Source organism: Meles meles, chromosome 18 (assembly GCF_922984935.1).
Source record: "Meles meles chromosome 18, mMelMel3.1 paternal haplotype, whole genome shotgun sequence".
In the NCBI taxonomy this organism is placed as follows: Eukaryota; Metazoa; Chordata; class Mammalia; order Carnivora; family Mustelidae; genus Meles; species Meles meles.
In genome coordinates, this window is record NC_060083.1 from 33,145,381 (window position 1) to 33,166,193 (window position 20,813).

At 50.5% G+C, this 20,813-nt stretch overlaps 1 protein-coding gene across 1 annotated transcript; it reads left to right on the forward strand.

Annotated features, from left to right (window-relative positions):
* Positions 1-19,338, forward strand: C18H17orf67 (chromosome 18 C17orf67 homolog). The gene is made up of 3 exons (XM_045986250.1): positions 1-150; positions 17,084-17,221; positions 18,873-19,338. The coding sequence occupies exons 1-2, from the start codon at positions 1-3 to the stop codon at positions 17,198-17,200; spliced, it is 267 nt and encodes an 88-aa protein (XP_045842206.1). The 3' UTR covers positions 17,201-17,221; positions 18,873-19,338.
* Positions 19,339-20,813: the final 1,475 nt, after the last annotated feature.

Below are 20,813 nucleotides of genomic sequence, written 5' to 3' on the forward strand. Positions count from 1 at the left end.
ATGCGCGGGTGTGCGGAGAGTCCCTCAGGCCCCTTCCCGACTTTTTCAGGGTCCTCCCCGATTCTGACGGAAAAGCAGGCCAAGCAGCTCCTCAGGTCGCGACGCCAGGACAGGCCCAGCAAACCCGGTTTCCCCGATGAGCCCATGAGGGTGAGTGCTGGCCTCCCGCTGCCTGAAGGGAAGGGGCCGTCATTTCGATGCTCCCCTGCATTCTGAAACTGAGCCGGGTGATGGTGTCAGCTCAGGGCCAGTGCCCCATGGAGGTTCTGCAGGGTCTCGGGTGGAAGGGGATCTCAACCTGTCGCCCGCACCTCCGGAGGGGCCAGCCCCACTCGCCTACTCTGCACACAGTGTTTACAATGTACACAGTGGTGCTGACCGGCAGAGTCCCAAGATCTCCCATGTCACCCCTGAACGGGATGCTAGGGGCTGTGTGTTGTAGCTGGTGCCAACCGCATCTTCCCCCGCTTCCCCTGGGCATCCAGCAAGCCGGACCAGCAACCTTAGCTGGCAGTACTCTGTCTGGACAGGCAGACTCCTTATCCTGCTGCCTGTAGGGTTCTGCCCTCACCTCGCACCTCTGATTTTGGTCTTTAGTCCCACTCCTGCCCTCTGGGTTTGTGGTGGCCATCTGCCTCATCTTTCTGAACCAGGACACCGCCCCTGCCTTTATTTTGTGACTTGTGGGTGCTATCAGACCCTGCTGGCCCTGGCCTGGATTGTCCCCTGCCTCCCGTGGCAGGAGTACTGACATTCCTGGCATTTTTACCAGGATTAGTTCATTTAAAAGTCTCTTATTCAGATGTAGTATTAAAGAGAAAAAAAAGATGTAGTGTTGCAGAGTGGGGAAGAGTGCTGGCCCTCGGTCAGACTGTGTGGGCGTGGCTCCCCCTTTTCTATCCTGAATTTGGGCACCTCTCCTTGTGCTCCTGTGCCTCTGTACTCTTGTCTATAAAATGGGGGTAACAATAAATATTACTTGCATTCCTACATAATATTATTGTCTAAATAATAATACAAATAACTACTTTATGAGGATAAAATAAAGGAATACCTAGTAAGACACTTCGAATAATACCCAGCATTATTGTAACTGTTACATTATTGTTACTGTTCATTGTGGTAACAGTAATGACTCCTATGAGTATTAAGTACCAGGGACCAGGCAAGGTGCAGAGACTGGGAGCAGAAGTTGCTGGAATTCTGCTCAGAGTTGGTGACAGACACAGAGAAGGCAGTGAATGGCTGTTATACCGAGTGGCTTAGAAATGAATCAGGGACATCAGGCTGTCAGGAGTGGACACGGCCTTTCTTTCTTGAAGTCGGATGTGGCTTGGACTGTCTAAGCGCAGGATAGAAGGGGACTGGGAGGACAGCAGATGCGAGATCAGGAAGGGCTGGAGTACCTTATGTTCAGTGGAAGACCATGGGAGTTTTTAAGTGGGGAGTGCACCCTGGAGCTTTAGACAGACGGTCTGAGAAGTGATTAGAAGAGAAGAGGTCCAGGATTGAAGTCTGAGCGCCGACGCTCAGAGGTGAGCAAAAGAGGAGGAACTCGAAGGGGCTGAGAAGGAATGCGGGGAGATACTGGGGAGACCGAGAGAGTGTGGAGAGCAGGATGCCTGACTTCAGGCTCCCTGGGGGCTCTAACGGGCTCCTTGTGCTTTTGGCGTGATGTCTGGAGGGGCCATTCCAGAGGTTCTTCCTCAGGGGGCCTAGGAGGCTGGGAGAAGCGAAGAAGCTGCTTCCCTCCAGGTGCTCAGGAGAGAGGCTCTCAGGTGACAGAGGCATTTTCTCTGTCACCATCTGCCCCTGGCTCCTCTGAGCCCTGGCATCATGGGAGCTGAAGGCATCTTAAACATCAGGCAACAGGTGAGTCTGGAGTGTTGCAGTAGATGGGGCTGGACCATGGCAGATCAGCCCCCTACCTCTGGTGACCCTCGTGTGTCAGCCTCCATGCCATTCTAGACTTGTGTCTCCAACCATGGCTTGGTGCGGTTCTTCCCTGCCCAGAAATTCTGAAAGCTCCTTCTCTGACCATTTCCCTCCTCCTGGCCTCTAGTCGCCACTGCCCTTCACCGGCGACAACTGTTGGCTTGCTTCCAACTCTGTGATTTTACTGAATGTCTGGCTTTTTGGGTTTTGTTCTATTTTTTGTTTTGTTTTCATTAACATATAATGTATTACTTGCCCCAGGAGTACAGGTCTGTGAATCATCAGGCTTACACATTTCACAGCACTTACCATAGCACATACCCTCCCCAACGTCCATAACCCAACCACCCTCTCCACACCCTCTTCCCCCAGCAACCCTCAGTTTGTTTTGTGAGATTGTCTCTCTCCTGATCCCAGAGGATGCAGAGAAAGGGGAACCCTCCTACACAGTGCAGCCACTGTGGAGAACAGTATGGAGCTTCCTCAAAAAGTTGAAAATAGAGCTACCCTATGACCCAGCAATCACACTAATGGGTATTTACCTTAAAGATACAAATGTAGTGATCCGAAGGGGCACGTGCACTCGAAAGTTTATAGCAGCGATGTCCACAGTAGCCAAACTATGGAAAGAACCTAGATGTCCATCAACAGGTGAATGGACAAAGATGTGGTATATATACACGATGGAATACTATGCAGCCATCAAAAGAAATGAAATCTTGCCATTTGCAACGACATGGATGGAACAAGAGGGTATTATGCTGAGCAAAATAAGTCAAATGGAGAAAGACAATTATCATATGATCTCTCTGATTAAGGAATTTGAGAGGTAGGGCGGGGGTTGTGGGGAGCAGTTTGTTCTGTTTTTGATCATCTCTTTATAGGCCGATCACCAATGACTTCTTTTACCCGCCTTGAATCTACCTTATCTGACTTCTGTGTGATGCTGTCTTGCCTCTCAGAACCATTTCCCATCCATCCTGCATCCAGCCCAGTCCTGCATGTCCCTCACTGAGACACGGACCCCAGTGTCCAGAACCTTCTGCCACTCAGCCAAATTTGGAAAAGTGCTTATGTGACCTACAGTTGACAAGGGAAATAAAGATGCGATAAGTTATTTGGCGGCTAGTGTCCCCCAGTAGCTCTTTTTTTTTTCTTTTTAAGATTTTATTTATTTATTTGACAGACAGAGATCACAAGTAGGCAGAGAAGCAGGCATAGAGAGTGTGGGGGAAGCAGGCTCTTTACTAAGCAGAGAGCCTGATGTGGGGTTTGATCCCAGGACCCTGAGATCATGACCTGTGCTGAAGGCAGAGGCTTAATCCACTGAGCCACCCAGGTGCCCCCCCAGTAGCTCTTAATCCAGGGGTGATTTTCTCCCTCATCCCCATGGACACCTGGCAGTGTCTGGAGACCTTTTGGTTGTCACAACTGTGGGGTGGGAGGAGGGAGGGTTTGCTGGTATCACATTTTTCTAGGAATGTATTTCTCTTTTCTTTCTTTTTAAAAAAGATTTTATTTATTTATTTGACAGAGACAGAGAGAGAAGGAATACAAGCAGGGGGAGTGGGAGTGGGAGAGGGAGAAGCAGGCTTCCCGCTGAGCAGGGAGCCTGATGCAGGGCTTGATCCCAGGACCCCGGGATCATGACCTGAGCTGAAGGCAGACGCTTAAAGACTGAGCCACCCAGGTGCCCCTCTAGGAATGTGTTTCTTAACCTTGGCTGCGTGCTGGAACAAGCTGGGGAAGTTAAAAATCTGATGCCTGTGTCCCGCTCCCGGGGGGGGTGGGGGTGGCCTGGGGTGTGGCTTGGGGCACTGGGTGGGTGTCACAGCTGCCCAGGTGGTATCACCATGCAGCCGAGGCTGAGAACCCCCGGGGCTAGACCTTCTGGGACAGACCTGCCAGCTGTCATACTGACTCCCATAGTCCAGTTGGGACCACAAACGCTAAGAGCATGAAACGTTTAGGAAACAGGTCAAGGTTGAACTGAGTGGTATGGAGAGTAAATGCCCCAGTTTGCATTCAGCTCAGACAGCGAGAATGAGAGGGTCACGTGGCGCATGCCCAGAGCGCTCCTTGCTGACCCAGATGTGCACTTCATTATGCTTTCCATTGACTGGGCCTTACCAGGTGCCGGGTACTGGGACGGAAAATGAACCAGACGTTCTTCCTTTGTTCCAGGTGCCTGTGTCCGTTGCGTGAGGACACGCAGAGTCAGAGTGTTCTCTGATGAGGTTGCGGGGAGAGGATCCCTAGCTCTAACTGGAAGGAGGGAGGAGGCTAGGAAGGCTTTCCAGAGGAGGTGTTCATCCAGCTGAGGCTTGAAGGATAGGGAGTTTTCAGGCCGTGCAAGGCATGGAGGGGAGGCGGGATGAATAGTCCACCCCGGGTTATTTCAGTCCGTATCCCGCCACTACGTAGTCATGGACTTTGGGCTTTGGGCTCAGGATGAGTCAATTTCCTTTCTCTGGAGCTCTCAAGTGCAGAGAATTTGCCGAGAATCTGGCTAAGAGGTCTGTTCCTCTATTTTAGGGTTCTAGATAGAGCTTCGGGGGATGACCCAGGTTTTCTGGTAGCCAGGTTGCAGCTCAGGGAGAAACCTCCAGCAGCAGGCACGGCCACAGGCGAGGAGCCTGGGGAGGGAGGGCGTTGCTTAGAGGTCCCTGCAGGGTTTCTTTAAACAGAGGCTCCTCCCCTCATGCCAGCCCTGTTGCCCCTGTGTCCCACATCCTAGACTTGTATTTTGACCTCTTCCCTCACGTCGGGTCAGGTCTCGTTGTTGGCTCTTCCTTCTTATGGATTCACTGAGGGCAAAATAAATACCAATCATCTGTCATGGAAAAGGAGCCATGTACTCATTCTCGCTGAGCTGCTGACATCACGGTGATCTGGTCCTATGTCGCTGAGCATTGGACACAGTGACCCCATGTTTGTCATGAGGAGGCAACAGGGTAGGACCTCTGGCTGCAGGGGAGGTCAGGGTGGTGGATGGAACAGCAACACAGCCTACAGCCTGGGGACAGGCGGGCTAATTCCCTTTGATTTGTGGGCAACCGTACTTCCTTGCTCTCGACCTTTTGCCCAGATCACCTTCTAGCCTCCTCGTTTCTCTGTGCAAACCATCTGCTAGGGAAAAGGGCAGAGTGGGTGCCCCGTCCTGGGTATTCAGTGCACACATATCGTGCACGTTGTGTATGTGGGGGTGTGTGTCTGTGAGGGTGTGTATGAGTGTGTTACATATGTGAGGGTGTGTGTGTCTGTGAGGGTGTGTATGGGTGTGTGTATGTGTATGTGTGAGGGTGTGTGTATGTGAGGGTATGTGTGTCTGAGGGTGTGTGTGTCTGCGAGAGTATGTATGACTGTGTGTTGTATATGTGAGGGTGTGTCTGTGTGTGAGTGTGTGTATGTGTGAGGGTTGTATATGTGAGTGTGCGTTGAGTATGTGAAGCTGTGTGTGTGTGAGAGCATGTGTGTCGGGTTTGTATAAGACTATGTGTGTCTGTGTATGTGTGAGGGTGTGTGTGTGTGAGTGTGTGTTATATATGTGAAGGGCTGTGTGTGTGTGAGGGCATGAGTATATATGAGGGGGTGTGTGTGTGAGAGAGAGTGTGTAAGGTGTGTGTATGACTGTGTGTGTCTGTGTGAGAATGTATTCATGTATGTTTTGGAAAAGACCCTGCAGAGTAGTTTTTCGGAAGTTCTGGATTCCAGTTCTCTCTCCTCCATTTTTGACTTTGAGTTGAGTCCCTGGAATATATGAAAGGACAGGCGATGGCAGTGGAAGTTCCTGGGGGGCCGGGCTGGAAGGCCATGGCTCTCACAGCAGAGGTGACTTCCGTTCTGCAGTCAGTAGAGCCACCGGGGATTTTAAGTTGGGGAGTGACAAGACTGGAGCCAGGTGACAGGAACCGTGCAGAGGTCTGGGACACAACTCTTCAACGCTGCCCTTTAACTACCACTACATACGGGTAAGGGGAAGTGACATTTTTGGACAGGTTACTGCTCCTCTTTGCCATGGGACCCAGCAGACTGACAGATGGGTGGGGACAAATGAACAGAGGGAGTGATTTCTGGGGAATGTGTGTGCCTTTGGGAGCTGAACCTTGAAACTCGTGCTCACTCTGGAGCTAAAATCACTGAGAGATGCCTGGTGGGGTTATTTTATCCTGCTTCACCCTTCTGAGGGGCTTGCAAAAGCAAATAGGTTCAGAGAGAAGAGAGGCCAGTGATCGGGGTGAGTGAATGGAGCTTTGGGGAGGTATTAAGCATTCCAAATGCAGACAAGTACAAAGATTTGCAGCAACCCTCTCTACATGAGTATTTACTAAGCAATGTTAATGATCTTGATGCGTGGCTCAAGTATTGGCAGATGTTGGCTTCTGCGGACATACAGGCTTTTCCGAGGCAGGTTCAGACCAGCTGTGCCTGTGCATCCCAGCGGCTGGACTGTTTCGACTACACAAATCCTGCGGATTCGCTGCAAATTCTGTTCTTTTCTGACCATGTGGCGGGAAGGACACATGCTCTTGGAAAGCTGTGGTTCTGCATTGTGGGGAGGGCTGGTTTCCGCTCCCGGAGGAGTGGAAGCATCATGCTGGGATCCTTGACAGAAGAAGGTAGAACCTGGTGGGGATGGGGACAGACACCAAGAGGAGATGTAGCTCTGGGGAAGAAAACAGGAGGGATGTTGACTATATGGAGGCAGCCGGGCAGGAAGTGCTGGGGGATGTAAAGAGAGGTTGAACAGAGAGAGAAGCATGTGGGAAGGTGGGAGCTCAGGAGAAAAGTCCTCCCTGAGAAATAGCAAATAGCGGACACTTGTTTTGACAGCAGTGCCCGGTGTTAAATTTGCCGCTATTCTGTGCCCTGCGCTGTCATTACCCTCTGCAACCCCCAGACCTTGGGAGAAGTCTGCTAACAAGGCAACGTTGTGTTAGTGGTTCTTTCCGGAGAAGACAGGTGGTAGGAGATGTGCGGTGTGGTGGACAAAAGAGATGGTAATCTCTCCAATCTGGAAGCCACTGTCGTGGTGAGAAAGGCCACGAGACTGATTTGGGAGAAACATGGCCCTCACATATTCAGGGATTTGGCGGGGGGAATGGGTTCTAGACCTCACAGGAGTTTGATGGGCTCTCCCGTAAGGCTGGAATTTGAAGGGGGGACAGGTCATCTGGATTAGGTGTCAGCTGAATCACTTTGGGGCCCACATGAGGACCCCAAGGACAGTTCACAAAGACATCGTGTTAGAAGAGCTTTGGTATCATGAAGCCTCAGAATCCTCAGGGAGGAACAAACAAACCCACCTGGGGAGAAATTGATGCATGGAAAGAAAGGTCGGGTTTATGTGTAGAGGGAAGAAAGTGGGAAAAATGTTCCGAGATTTCCCTATTTCCTCAGTCGTGATTGTGCATGTATGTTGATTTTCGAGGCTTGGGTCTAAACTCAAAACGTGATCCCCAGCCCTGGCTGGTGGGGCTTCTTGGAACCTCAGACTCCTCCTCGCACCTCCTGCAGACCAGTCTGCTCCTCTGCCGGGCCCCAGAGGCCCCGGGCACGCTTCGGTCTGAGAGACTAAGTGCTGTCCTGCAGAGCTCCCTGGGATGGGGACTCTTAGCCTCTGTTCCCAGCATCCTACGGCCCAGGGCCAGCCCACGTTTATTTTGTATGACATAACCCATCTCTCCCTCTTCCTTCTGGGCACTCTGCTCATCTGGATTCCAATCTTCCGGGACACCTTGCCTGACTTTTCTTCCTGCTTGGCGGTTTCTGTTCCTCCACCAGCTTTTCGGGATCCTTAGTCCTTTAAATGTTGGAGAGCCCTAGGGCCTGTCTTCCCACCTCGTCCAGTCCCGTGAGTTTAAGTATCATGTCTATGGTGATGGCTGCACACTGTTTCTCCCAGGACCTCCGGACTCATTTACGTGACAGTCTGCTCGCTTGGCGACCTTTCCCAGACAGCTGAGACCCAATGGCCCTAAGTTGGGTCTGACACCAACTCCTGCTTGTGCTTTCCACAACGGGGTAAATGGTGCCACCCACTCCTAGTTTTGTGTGCCCCCAATCTCGACTCTGACTACTCCTCGCCCTCCGCCACCACCACAGGGATCCCTAGAGGAGACTGAGGAGTTCTTTCTTGTCGGCCTCCGTGCCTTCTCTCCGGATCCCTCTGTGTCTGTTCTCAATATGGCAGCGGGAGTCAGATGTTAAAAATGTGAACCGGATCTTGTCCCTCCCTGGCTCCCAGGTGGTTCCCTGCCTTATGCCCAATAAAATCCATAGTCCGACTGCGGCAAGCGAGACACTGGAGGCCTGCCGGCGCCCTCCCTGCTCCCATCTCAGCCTCCCCTTCGCACACGGGCCTCCTCCCTGTGCCCTCACCGCACCAGCCTTACCCATCCCTTCACGGCTGACATAAGGCTGTGTGTTAAGCGGGGTTGGGCTTGTTCTGCAGCTTGCTTTTTTTTTTTTTTTTCCCCATTCAACCGTATATCTTGTTCTGGCTCATTTTTACCTGAAACATAGTCTAAATGCATCATGCTGTGGCCAGAATGTTTGTGTCCCCACCCCCACCCGACTGTCCCATTCATATGTCGACCTCCTAACCCCCTGTCGGGGTCCAGCAAGCTCCCTAGCCCTCTCTGCCAAGTGGAGCGACAGTGAGAAGTCCATGACCCAAAAGGGGGCTTGGGGGCTCTCACCTGGCCACACTGGGCCCCTACCCTCAGACTTGCACCTCCAAACGGTGAGAAAAGAATTACTGTCGTAGTAAGCAACTCAGTCTGTGGTGTTTTGTTAGAGCAGCCCAAATGGATGAAGGCGCATTTCAACTCAACTTACTTAGCCCTTCCCAGAACAATGGACATTTTTTAGGTATTTCCAGTGTGTGAAGAAGGTCCTTGTACACGTGTTCGGCTAAGTTCAATGATAACAAATGGGATTGCTGAGACAGAGGGTTTATGCACTTTTAACTGAATTAAATCAGGCCACATTGCCTGATCAACTGTACCAACCCCCCCCCCCCCCGACCTTGAGCACGTGTAAGAATCCTGGTTCTTACCAGAACTTACAAAATGGAAAGAAAAGAAGTTTTAAAAGATAATGTCACCTATCGACACTTCTCTCTGTACGCATGTATGGAAACAGGTTGCCAAATGATAGTGACAGTATTCTCTCGGTGATAAGATTTGGGGCAAATTTTTTACTTTCATCTTTACATCCTTTTTTGTGATTCCTCAGTGCGTTCATTTCCCATGGCCGCCATTACAAAGTGCCCTGGATGGGACAGCTTCTGACAGCAGTCACTGATTCCCCCTCTCATTAGCTCTCCAGATCTAAGGACTAGAAGTTCAAAATAAAATCTTGGCAGGCTTGGTTCCTTCTGGGGGGCTCTGAGGGAGAATCTGTTCTGGTTTTCTTTCCCAGCTTCTGATGGTTGCTTTAGTGTTTGGTGTTTTTTGGCGGGTCTCTGTGTCCATCATCCCATGGTCTCGTGTGCTCTGTGTCCCAACATCCAAATTGCACTCATTTCACGAAAACACCTGGATTTAGGGCCCACCTTCATCCAGTGTGACCTCATCTTAGTGTGGTTACATCTGCAAAGACCCCAATTCCAAAGAAGGTCACACGGGCAAGTTCTGGATGAACACAAATTTTGGGGGGAATCATTTCAATACACTCATATGTATACATCTCCCAAAAACAACAAAGGAGAGTGATAAAAGGCGGCTGCACGTGGTGGGTCTGAAGCCCAGACTTGCAGGGGTCTCCATGGACACCTTGGAGCCATTCATTGGCGTTAGAAACCGATGAGGAGAAACAGGTGTCTGCGAATAATGCTGTTTGAATTTGAAGCTCTCTGATCGCACTTGCCTTCTGCTGTTGTCCACCTGGTTAACTCTTACTCATAGAGATTCACTGTCAATGATGCCTTTTTCAGGAAGCCTCCCTGATGCTCCAAGGCTCCCCACGATGAATTAGAGCATTGCTCAGGCATAACGCAAGATAGCTACTTCTTTCTTCCTTCCTCCCTCCCTTCCTTCCTTCCCTTCCTTCTTTTGATTTTTATTTATTTGTTTGACACACAGAGAGAGAGAGAGAGAGCACAAACAGGGAGCCTGATGCAGGACTCGATCCCAGGACCTCAGGATCCCAACCTGAGCTGAAGGCAGATGCTTAACTGACAGAGCCACCAAGGTGCCCCAAGATAGAGATTTCTGACTTTTTTTTTTTTTAATGTGTCTCTCCTACTAGGCTGTTCTAAACTGCTAAAACAGACGGACTTTTTGTTGGACTTCTGGGTCCCCAGCACCAAGCACAGTATTTGACATTTACTAGATGCTCATAATACTTATTTCCATCCCCCTCCCTTTTTTTTTTTGCTACTCTGCAGGGGAGAAATTTTGGAGGACATTATTCTACCCTCTAACTGGGAGGTTATTTCAAAGAAATCTTTTATATGTGGCCTCACTTAAATTCATGAAATTTTTCCTAATCATCCCAGAATTTAGGGAAGAAATTATCTGCCAATAGCTGGGATGGGCCATGGAAATTCTTTAGAAAGATGACATTGGACCTAAAATTATGTCTTTTGTGAGTGTGTTCGTAAGTGCTCATGTGCCCTGGGAATATGCTTTCCACTCTACTCTGGCCTGCGTTCCTTTAAGGAATGTTCTCGTTGGGCAAGTATAAATCATATTAGCTTTATTGTATGTACTCTTTCTAAAATATGCTTTCATGTTTAGCCCCTTGACAAATATATGTAGTAACTTTACTACCCTTTTGTTCCCCATGATCTCGAAGGCCAGTTTGGAGTGACTGTGATGTAAACTGCACACATCACTGATCTGCATTTTTTTAGAGCTAAGCCCTCGGGGGTCCCCGTGTAGCTAAATTCCCATCTACCTTTCTGCCTTGAGGATTACCTTGTTTGCATTAATGAGCAAAATGATTCATCCTCATGTTGATGGCTAATTTCATGCAAATGTCAGAGGAAGGATTTGCCTCCTTGGAAAAAGTTGCTGCCTTGATAGATTAACTGTCCACTCTATAATTCTCAGCTTAGATAGGGTCCAGCAAGTGTTTCACTTCATTATCATACCCCTGCCATCCTAAAGGATCATTTCCAATTTCCTCTCTAATTACCGAGAGATTATTTACTTAAGTCCTTACAGCTGGGATGGGACATGGAATGCAGATATTGGTTTTTGTTTTGCTTTAATTTTTTTTCCCCTTAAAAGAAAGGAATCTCAAAAAAAAAAAAAGAGAGAGAAAGAAAACTTATTTTCCATCTATTCCTTCTTTCTCGATCCAGGAACATTTGAGTTTATCGTTAATGCTGGGGTCATTTCTAACGCAGCCAATGCAATTGTTGAATTTGTGGTTTTCAGCAGATTTGCAGTTGGGCTTTTCATCTTTGACTAATGATTACTTCTAAGCCTTTGTGGCATATCCATTTTCCTAACATTTTAAATAAATAGGGAAATGTCATGGAAACCAATGCTCATTTCTTTTTCTCTCTATGTGTGTGTCTGCTCTGGTTGTTTTTCTTCAATGCTCATTTCTGCTGCTGTTCAGGAGTGTGAAATACATATTATTCTTCAATGCTTTTAATGTACATTTGGCGTGGGTCATTACAATGAGAAAACGACACAGATGTCGAGGAAACTTCTAAGGGGGAGTTAGAAGGATTACGGAAAAAGAATGGTCATGTCATCTATTTATTCACTCATTTGTATATTTCTCCAGTGATTTTTATTGAGGTCCTACTCTGTGCCAGCGCTAAGCCCTATAGTAGGCATACCTTGGTCACTGCCATTGAAAAACCAGTTTGGGGGCACCTGGGTGGCTCAGCTGGTTAAGCGACTGCCTTCAGCTCAGGTCATGGGTCCTGGGATCGAGTCCCACATCGGGCTCCCTGCTCCTTGGAGAGTCTGCTTCTCCCTCTGACTTTCTCCCCTTTCATGCTCTCTCTCACTGTCTCCCTCTCTCTCAAATAAATAAATAAAATCTTAAAAAAAAAAGAAAAAGAAAAACAAGTTTGGAGGTTTGTCTGAGTGGGACAGGGATTAAATGAATAGGATGCAAATGAGCATATAATTATAAGAGGCATGCAAATGCGGGGTGCCTGGGTGACTGTGTGTTAAATGTCTCCCTTCGGCTCAGGTCATGATCTCAGGGTCTGGGGATCGAGCCCTGTGGTGGACTCCCTGCTCAGCGGGAGTCTGCGTTTCCCTCTCCCTCTGCCCCTCCTCGTGCTCCTTCTCTCACATGCATGTTCTCTGTCTCTCAAATGAATACATAAAAAAATTTTTTTAAAGAGCATGCAAATGCTGTATACCAGTGGTGACGTTTGTTAATATCCCCATTGATCTCATCAGAAAAGTTTCTAAGTCTTGGGAAGCTGTCAGGCTCATGGGAATAAATACAAGTTTTCCAAAATTCTAATTTCCCTTTTAAAGCTTGAAGCTTATGGTTCAGTAACTAGTACAATCTATTGTTTTCCTTGAAGTGACAGGTTCACTTCATTCGTTTTCGAAAAGATGCCTGCCACACATGGCTAGTTCAGTCCCCGACACCAACAATCACTCAAGGACTCTTTTTAGAGAAAAGCACTGGACCTGGTCATGAGGAAGAGGTGCTGCCTGAAGGCTTCCCATGGGGTCACTTTCTTCTGTTTCACAGGGATGTTCTTCAGCGAAAAGGGCATTTTTGGAATATTCCCTGTTTACTTATGCATTTTCACTGTGAGTGCGCAATGGTGAGACATACAAGGACAGGGGCCCCTGGGTGGCTCAGTCGGTTAAGTGTCTGCCTTTGGCTCAGGTTCTGATCCCAAGTTCCTGGGATCAAGCCCCGCATCAGGCTCCCTGCTTAGAGGGGACCCTGCTTCTCCCTTTCCCTCCGCCACTTCCCCTGCTTGTGCTCTCTCGCTCTCTGTCAAATGAATAAATAAAATCTTAAAAAAAAAAAAAGATATAAGGACAGTGATGGTGGTTGTCACTGTCTTGACTCTGGTTAAGATTTGACCTTGTGTTGGGGCGCCTGGGTGGCTCAGTGGTTTAAGCCGCTGCCTTTGGCTCAGGTCATGATCTCGGGGTCCTGGGATGGAGTCCCGCATCCGGACCTCTGCTCGGCAGGGAGCCTGCTTCCCTCTCACTCTCTCTGCCTACTTGTGATCTCTCTCTGTCAAATAAATAAATAAAATCTTTTTTAAAAAAAAGTTTTGACCTTGTGGAGCCCCTAGGGAAGCACAGACCCCACTTTGAGGATACTGCTTTCTCTCTTATTCCACAAGCATTTACTATCAGTTTCCTGTGGACCATTCCTGGGAGGGAGGCTCCTACCACCTTAACACACTATCAGATCTTTCTTATCTAGTAATAACCCCAAGGAATCGAGCAGAGCTTAAGGAAGAGACTTCTTGCAAAGGCAAGGCAGGATTCAGGTCAACTAGCAAGAGATGATAAAGGATCCCAAGCTAACAGCCCCTGCGCATGAAGGGGAAAGGCAGGCTCCCAGAACAGGAGAGGACAGCCCCCTGGAGCTGTGGTCCTCAGGAGAGGATGCTGCCAACAGACCCTCTGGGACTCCTCCGGTGGCCTCCCTCTCCCCTGCTGGTGCATCTATGGCACACCCATCTGGAAGCCCCGGGTTAGGGGAGTGTGGGCTGCACTTCTAAGCCAGCTTCTCATCGCACAGGGCCACGTGAAGGAGGACAGGAATGGATTTAGACGAGTGGATGGAGACTCCAGGTGTGGCACGGAACTCGTATCATTTCATTTAATCCTGATAACCTCGTGGAATAAGTGCCCGCGCCATCCCCGTCTTGCAGATGGACATAAGGAAACCGGAGAGGGGAAACTCTATGGGCAGGGTCTAGATTTGAACAGACCCCGACCCGGGCTCATACCTGGACCTCTAAGCCTCTCTACCACGTACTGTCTGGCATACAGGCAGGCAAGAAAATGGCCACGTGGGCTTCCTTCCGTGAGCGGCTTGCCCAGACCAGTAGCATAAGGAAAGCTGTGTGCTGGAAAGACTTGGTTCTTTTTTCACAAGACGCCACACTGCTTTCTTGTCCCCCCAGTTCTTCGTTTTCTGCCCAAAGACTCCCCGGATGGGCCAGCCAGGGTAGGATTCAGCCCAAAAATCACAAATGGGTCCTGAGAGCTGGTGGGGAGTGTTTGTCCCACAGCGGGGTCCTGCAGGAGTCTCTCACCTTTCCCTTCCTCCTTGGTTGCCAAAAGCAGAGACTCCACTGCCTGGGACAAAGAGTTCTTTGACAAGTCAGATGAAAACAACAACGATAAACAAAACAGATTCAAACTACATGGGTCCTGAGGGAAAGGGAAAAAAAATCAGGAAGACTGGACACTTTGGAATTCATTCCTTTGCACCATCACTAAAAAGTTTTTTTTTCATGCTACGTTTGATACAGGGTGCAGACTTCCTAGAGGGTTTCATAGCAACTTAAAGTCCTCAACTGGATTCCTCTCTTAAAGCTTTATCAATGCCATAGGAGGGAGTTCAGGATTTAGGATTTTTATGATATTTAAACACACCAAAACCATTTACTCTTGTACCGATATTACTGACGACGATTACTCTCTCCCAAAGTGAGATGCCACGTCTCTGATTGTTGCCCTGCTGTTTTGGTTTATACAAGATCTGTTTCCTACTTTGCGATGGTTCACATCCCATAAATACCGCACCCAGACTGCATTCAGGGCAGTGTCCACAGCATAGCTTCAAGTTAAAAATCACTCCCATCTCCAGGTACTTTCTTTTGGGGAGAAAATGCCTGCTGGGTCCCATGATGTTACCCAGAGCCGCAGGCCAGCTCTGAGGGCAGAGTGAGTTGTTACTCTCTCCTCCTTGTGGGGGGGGGGGAGGGGGGCGGGGCGGGGTGCAGGGCTGGTGAAGGCCCGAGGGCAGCTGTGACCCATTTGGGCAGCATTTAAAAAAAAAATTTTTTTTTTCAGCATAACAGTATTCATTGTTTTTCACCACACCCAGTGCTCCATGCAATATGTGCCCTCCCTAATACCCACCACCTTGTTCCCCCAACCTTCCACCCCCCCAACCCCCCCAACCCCCCCCCCCCACCGCGCCTTCAAAACCCTCAGGTTGTTTTTCAGAGTCCATAGTGTCTCATGGTTCATGTCCCCTTCCAATTTCCCTCAACTCCCTTCTCCTCTCCATCTCCCTATGTCCTCCATGTTCTTTGTTATGCTCCATAAATCCTCTGCCTTCGGCTCGGGTCGTGATCTCAGGGTCCTGGGATCGAGCCCTGCGTCGGGCTCTCTGCTCAGCGGGGAGACTGCTTCCTCCTCTCTCTCTCTCTGCCTGCCTCTCTGCCTGCTTGTGATCTCTGTCAAATAAATAAAATCTTTAAAAAAAAAAAAGTGAAACTATATGATAATTGACTATCTCTGCTTGACTTATTTCACTCAGCATAATCTCTTCCAGTCCCGTCCATGTTGCTACAAAAGTTGGGTATTCATCCTTTCTGATGGAGGCATAATACTGCATCGTGTATATGGACCACATCTTCCTTATCCATTCGTCCGTTGAAGGGCATCTCGGTTCTTTCCACAATTTGGCGACCGTGGCCATTGCTGTTATTAACATTGGGGTACAGATGGCCCTTCTTTTCACTACATCTGTATCTTTGGGGTAAATACCCAGTAGTGCAATTGCAGGGTCATAGGGAAGCTCTGTTTTTAATTTCTTGAAGAATCTCCACACTGTTCTCCAAAGTGGCTGCACCAACTTGCATTCCCACTAACAGTGTAAGAGGCATCATTTTGGACAGGTCATTGTCGGGGTGGAGTGGAGATGTTGGGGGCAGGTGTGATATTGGGGTGGACAGATGGGGGTGCTACAGGAGGGGGGAGGGGTGAAGAGGCTGTCACGGCCTGAGTGGGAGGCCGGAGGACCCGACCTACAGATGTGGCATGGATGGAGGGGTGTGCATCCGGGACTCTCAGGAGTTGACTCGCAGTCCCGCTGCTCCGTGTCAGGTTGAGGCTGAGGGTAAGGGACGTGATGACGGTGTGTGTGCTGGCTTGCTTCCCCGAGTAGACAGTTTCGGAGGCGGGAGGCACCCTGCAGCGAGCTGCTTTCCACTGTGAACGCGTCCCTCCGTAGGGCGGCCCCGTTTCATGGGAAAGGCATCCTACAGAATGTGGCTCTTTATGACCGGCTTCTTGCCCATAGTGGAATGTTTTCAAGGTTCATCCACATTGCAGCACGTGTCTGTGCTTTCTTCCTTTTTACGGCCGAAGGAGTAATAGTCCGTCAGATGCACCTACCACATCGGATCTATCTATGCATCAGCTGGTGATGTTCAGGTTGTTTCTATTTTTGGGCTGCGGAGAGTGATGCTGCCCCGAACGTCGGTGCCCACGGTCTGCGTGGGCTCACATCTGCGTTTCTCTGGGGCGTGCACCTGGGAGCAAAATCACCAGGTCACACCCGGCCCTCGATGCTTGACATGTCGAGGAACTGGTAGGTTGTATTTGGTCCCCATCTCCCTAGTAACATTTTGTTGGCTTTAAAGTCTCTTTTGTTTGATAATAATAGAGCAACTTCAGCTTTCTTTCTTTCTTTCTTTTTAAGATTTTGTTTATTTATTTGACAGAGAGAGAGAGCGCGCGAGCAAGGGTCGCGGCAGGCGAGGGAGAGGGAGAAGCCCGCTCCCTGCTCAGCTGAGCAGGACACCCACCCAGACCCACTGAATCAGAAACTCTTGGGGGAGTGCGGGATGGGGCCCAGCCTTCTGTGTTTTGACAAACCCTCTGGGTGATTCTGAGGCCTGATCACAGTTGAGGACCCCCATTCGGGGTATAATGAGGAGCGGGATTTCCGGATAGCAGGCAAACGATTGTTTTTCAAAGTGGTGGTTGCAGGTTCATGCCAGGAGCTGTGTGTGTGAGTTCCCGTAGGTACACACCCTTAAGCACTTTGGGTTGTCCGATTTCTTTTTTTTGTGTCTGACTGCTTTTCCCTGCAGAGAGGCGTGGGCGTGACGGGTTCCCCTCCGTGTGTGCCTGCCAGCCTCCCTCCCCTGTCTCAGAAGCACAGCCCCGTCGCTCTGCAGCGGCTCAGCTGTCACTGTCTCCGCTGTGTGGGTTTGTCTGGGCAGGAATACATGCACCATCTGCTGCGCCTGGAGCATCGTGCCGAGGAGCAGTTCCTGGAGCACTGGCTGAACCCTCAATGCAAGCCCCACTGCGACAGGAACGTGGTCCACCCTGTGTGAGGGGCTCCAGCCCAGCCTCCGGTATGTCCCTTCGCCCACGGGTCTTCCGGGTTAGGGAGGTGGCGGTGGACAGCACGTGCATGGGCTCAGAGTCTTTGGAGGCCATGGCTTAGGGGAGCCGGCTAACCAGCTGGCTGAGGGTTAGGGAGGGAGTGGCAGGAGTCACGCATGGGAGAGAGGTGGCAGCCAGGTCGAGGGGGTTGCTGCGGACAGACAGGGAGCCTGACTCCTCTGACTCACCGAGAGATGCCAGAGAGGGGAGGGATGGGAGCCTGTTTGCTGTCCAGAAGAGGTTACTCTGGAATACAAAGCTGGAGAAGGTGGCTTGTGGAGACTTGGGTTTTGACAGGTGGGGTCAGCAACTGAGGCCTTGACCAGTGACATCCATCATAACCATCGCCAGAGTCACCAGGACTCGCAGCTTCTGTCCTGCCTTCCCCTAGCCTTCCAACCCGGGGGTCTGCCCGGCCCACCCATTCCTCCCCCTTCTTGCTCTGGCTTTGCTCTTTCAGGCCACCCGAGCTGGCCTGTCAGCGTTCCCAGCGCGCCTGCGCACCCTGCCTGCTCCCACGCCAGGCCGCGGGCCTTTTCCCGCGCTGGCTCCTCCTTCCCAGATCCTCTTAGATAAAGGAGCAAATCCCTTCAGAGGGTAAGCCTAGTGGACGTCAGGCCTCTTCTGTCATTTTTATGGATGAAGCAGGACAGGATACAATTGGGTCGTTTATCATCTGTGGTTAAGAGAGAGACATCTTACATCTGCGTTGCCGTTGATTCTGTGCTGCCATGAGTCAGCGGCCATGAGTCAGTCACTCCCTCCAGGGTGGCGCTCTTGAGAACTTCCAGAGTGCTCGCTCTCCCACGAAGTCTCCTGTTTGATCCTCTTCACCCCCCAGTGCCATTTGAGGGCATGTGTTTAACCCCATGCGACGGAGAAGCTAAGTGAGCGTGATTAAGTACTAACTCATGCCAGGCATTGGCTGGGATGTCAGTCTTCTGCCAACGCCGAGTCCCACACTCTTCCTGTAGATGGCACTGCCCGGTCCTCTGTGTGTGGGGAGGGGTGGAACAGAAGTTCCGTCTTTCAAGGGTGTGGGTTGGGCTGACATCTCTCCGTAAAGGGAGGACTTAGTGCTATTGTGTGGGCCCCGGAGAGAGGGGTGGTTTCTGGGTTGAGCGAGCCCCACCCACAGTGGCACCCTCCATGGGCAGACAGACGGATGGAGGGCTCTGCCTCTGGGGGGGATGGGCCCTGTGGGTGAGCCCCGGGTGGGGACCACTGGCTTCTGCAAAACACAGATCCCCGCCCCCGCCGAGGCCTCAGGGCAGGCAGCTCGCACTTACATAGAAACGGGGAAGCCACGGGGAAGGGGGCCCCACCAACTTGGAATGTGGATTCAGAGAGCATTCAGATCGTGAAAAACCATCATGGGGGGAAAATGCCCAATTTCTCTCTGTTGCCTCATCGACAAAATGAGGGTAGTAAAGGCTTTTCCCTCACAGGGTTGTTCCGAGCATTAAAAAAGTCAGTGTCTGGAAGGCAGAGCTGCCTGGTATCCCCGGGGAGGTGCTAGGAGCTGACGGCTTAGCGTAGAGGCTTCTTCCTTCCCCTCCTCCCCTCCCCTTTTTATCAACTTGATCATCCCATGATCATTCTTTCCTTGTTCTTTTCCAGCCAGCCGTCTGAGAAACCACGACCCGGCTACTGTCAAAATGGGAGGAGGCGCCCTCTTGCACGTGTGTTTCAGCTTTGGGAACGGATGTGTTCAGACCTCGGGAGCTGCGGGCGTGGCAAAGGCTGCCTTGGGGATTAACAGCAAATATGTATATACATATGCTGCTTCGTTTTACTAACCTGCATCACTCGTTAAAGCCAATAGCTTAAAGTATAACTCCCCTCCCTGCCTGGCCTTCCTACAGGTTTGATGGGGACGGGGGGGGGGGGGGGGGGGGGGGGCAGACAGGAGGGAAAGCTCAGCCCGGGAGAATGCAAGGGCACCTTGGGCTCAGCCGACTGGCAGACTGCCCACCCTCAGGGCTCTGGGAGGTCTTGCAGGCCTGCCCTGGGGGCTGTGGAGGCGTCTGGTCATCCATTCCCCTCCCCACCTTGTCTGCTCTAATAAACAGTGGTGTTCAATCTGCTTTCTGTGACGTCTCCTTTCTTTCCCCTCCAAGAAAATCTGTAATTTCCCTCCCTGCTTACCTTTGTGAAACCAGCATCAGAAAGCTTACAGTTCTTTGAATAAATAGATGGAGGAAATGAAAACCCCTAGCAGTTTTTCACAAGGGCCATCTTTATTGGCAAAGAGATGACTTGCCTGAGGCCTGCCCTGGACATAGAGCCATCACTAACTACCAGGTGCACAGCCTGGTCTTCTAGCCAAGGATAAAACTTTTTGGTGAAAAGTGAGTTGTAGCTTCTCTATCCCTCATGTGCCCACAGGTCTCAGAATCAGAGGTTGCAGGGTCAGAGACCAACAACAGCAGGAACTGGGAGGGCAAGGGAAAGTGGGCTGAAGGGTTCTAGGGAGAATTGGGCATCCTCAAAAAGAGGTACCCTGGGCTACAGAGTGGGGGGAGCCCCGTCCCCTGTCCCAAGGGAGCCTGGGCGGGCTTGTCTAGGGAGCCGTCACAGAGTGTCCCAGGGCCAAACCCTGAACTAGGATTTTTCCGCACTAGGATTTTCACTGAATCATTACACCTACTCTGTGCACTAAGTAGATGTGGTTATTATTCCCATTTTATAGGTGAGAACACTGAGGTTTACAGAATGTTGATAGTGTATTTGTTCTCGGTCTTGGCTATAACAAATTACCAGAAACTTCGTGGCTTAAAACGAGAATTCATCACCTTATATTCCGAGGACAGAAGTCCAACCCGAGTCTCACGCCTCAGGGCTGTGTTGCTCTCGGAAGGCTCCATGGGTAAATCTGTTTCCTCACCCTTTCTGGCTTCTTGAGGCTCCAGCATGTCTCATCTCCCTCCTCCATTGTCAAAGCCAGCAGTGACAAGTTGCACCTTTCTCACACTACGTCGTTACGTCTCTCCTGCCTCTCTCTTCCACTGTTAAGGACCCTCGTGATGACATTGGGCCCTCCCAGCGAAATCAGGGCAACCGCACTCACTTCAGGCCAGTTGTTAGGTGCCGTTAATTACATCTGTGACCTCACCTCCCCAATGTCCCGTAAGGTAACGTGCTTACAGTGTCCTGGGATTAGGACGGGGGTATCTTGCAGGGGTGGAGGAGCATTAGTCTGCCTCCCACAGGCAGTGTGTTGAAGTCCACATAACTGGTAGGTTAGGCAGCAGGGATTTGAAGGTAGGAAGCCCCTCACTGCCCTGGGCTTCCCACATGCTCTGTCCCTTTGTCCTAACCCTGAAATCCTTCTGCCTTGGATTCAGTGACTTTCTCAACTGAGCTCCTTGAGGGCTCAGGATGTGTCTTTATTGGGACACCGCTGCACCCCTCACCTGGTAGGGGGGCATCCGTTGAGTGCCAGACCCATTTCTTGGACTCTGACCTTGAACTCACGGACCCTGACATTGAACACGTGGACTCTGACTTTGACTTGCCCAGGGCCTGTGGAATGGTGGCAGACAGAACGCTCCTGCCCAG

What these genes read in the sequence shown, in the direction of transcription:
- C18H17orf67 (XM_045986250.1), top strand. Translation starts at nt 1, where the DNA reads ATGCGCGGGTGTGCGGAGAGTCCCTCAGGCCCCTTCCCGACTTTTTCA. An exon ending in TCCCCGATGAGCCCATGAGG is followed by an intron (nt 151 to 17,083) that starts GTGAGTGCTGGC and finishes TTGTCTGGGCAG; the next exon opens with GAATACATGCACCATCTGCT.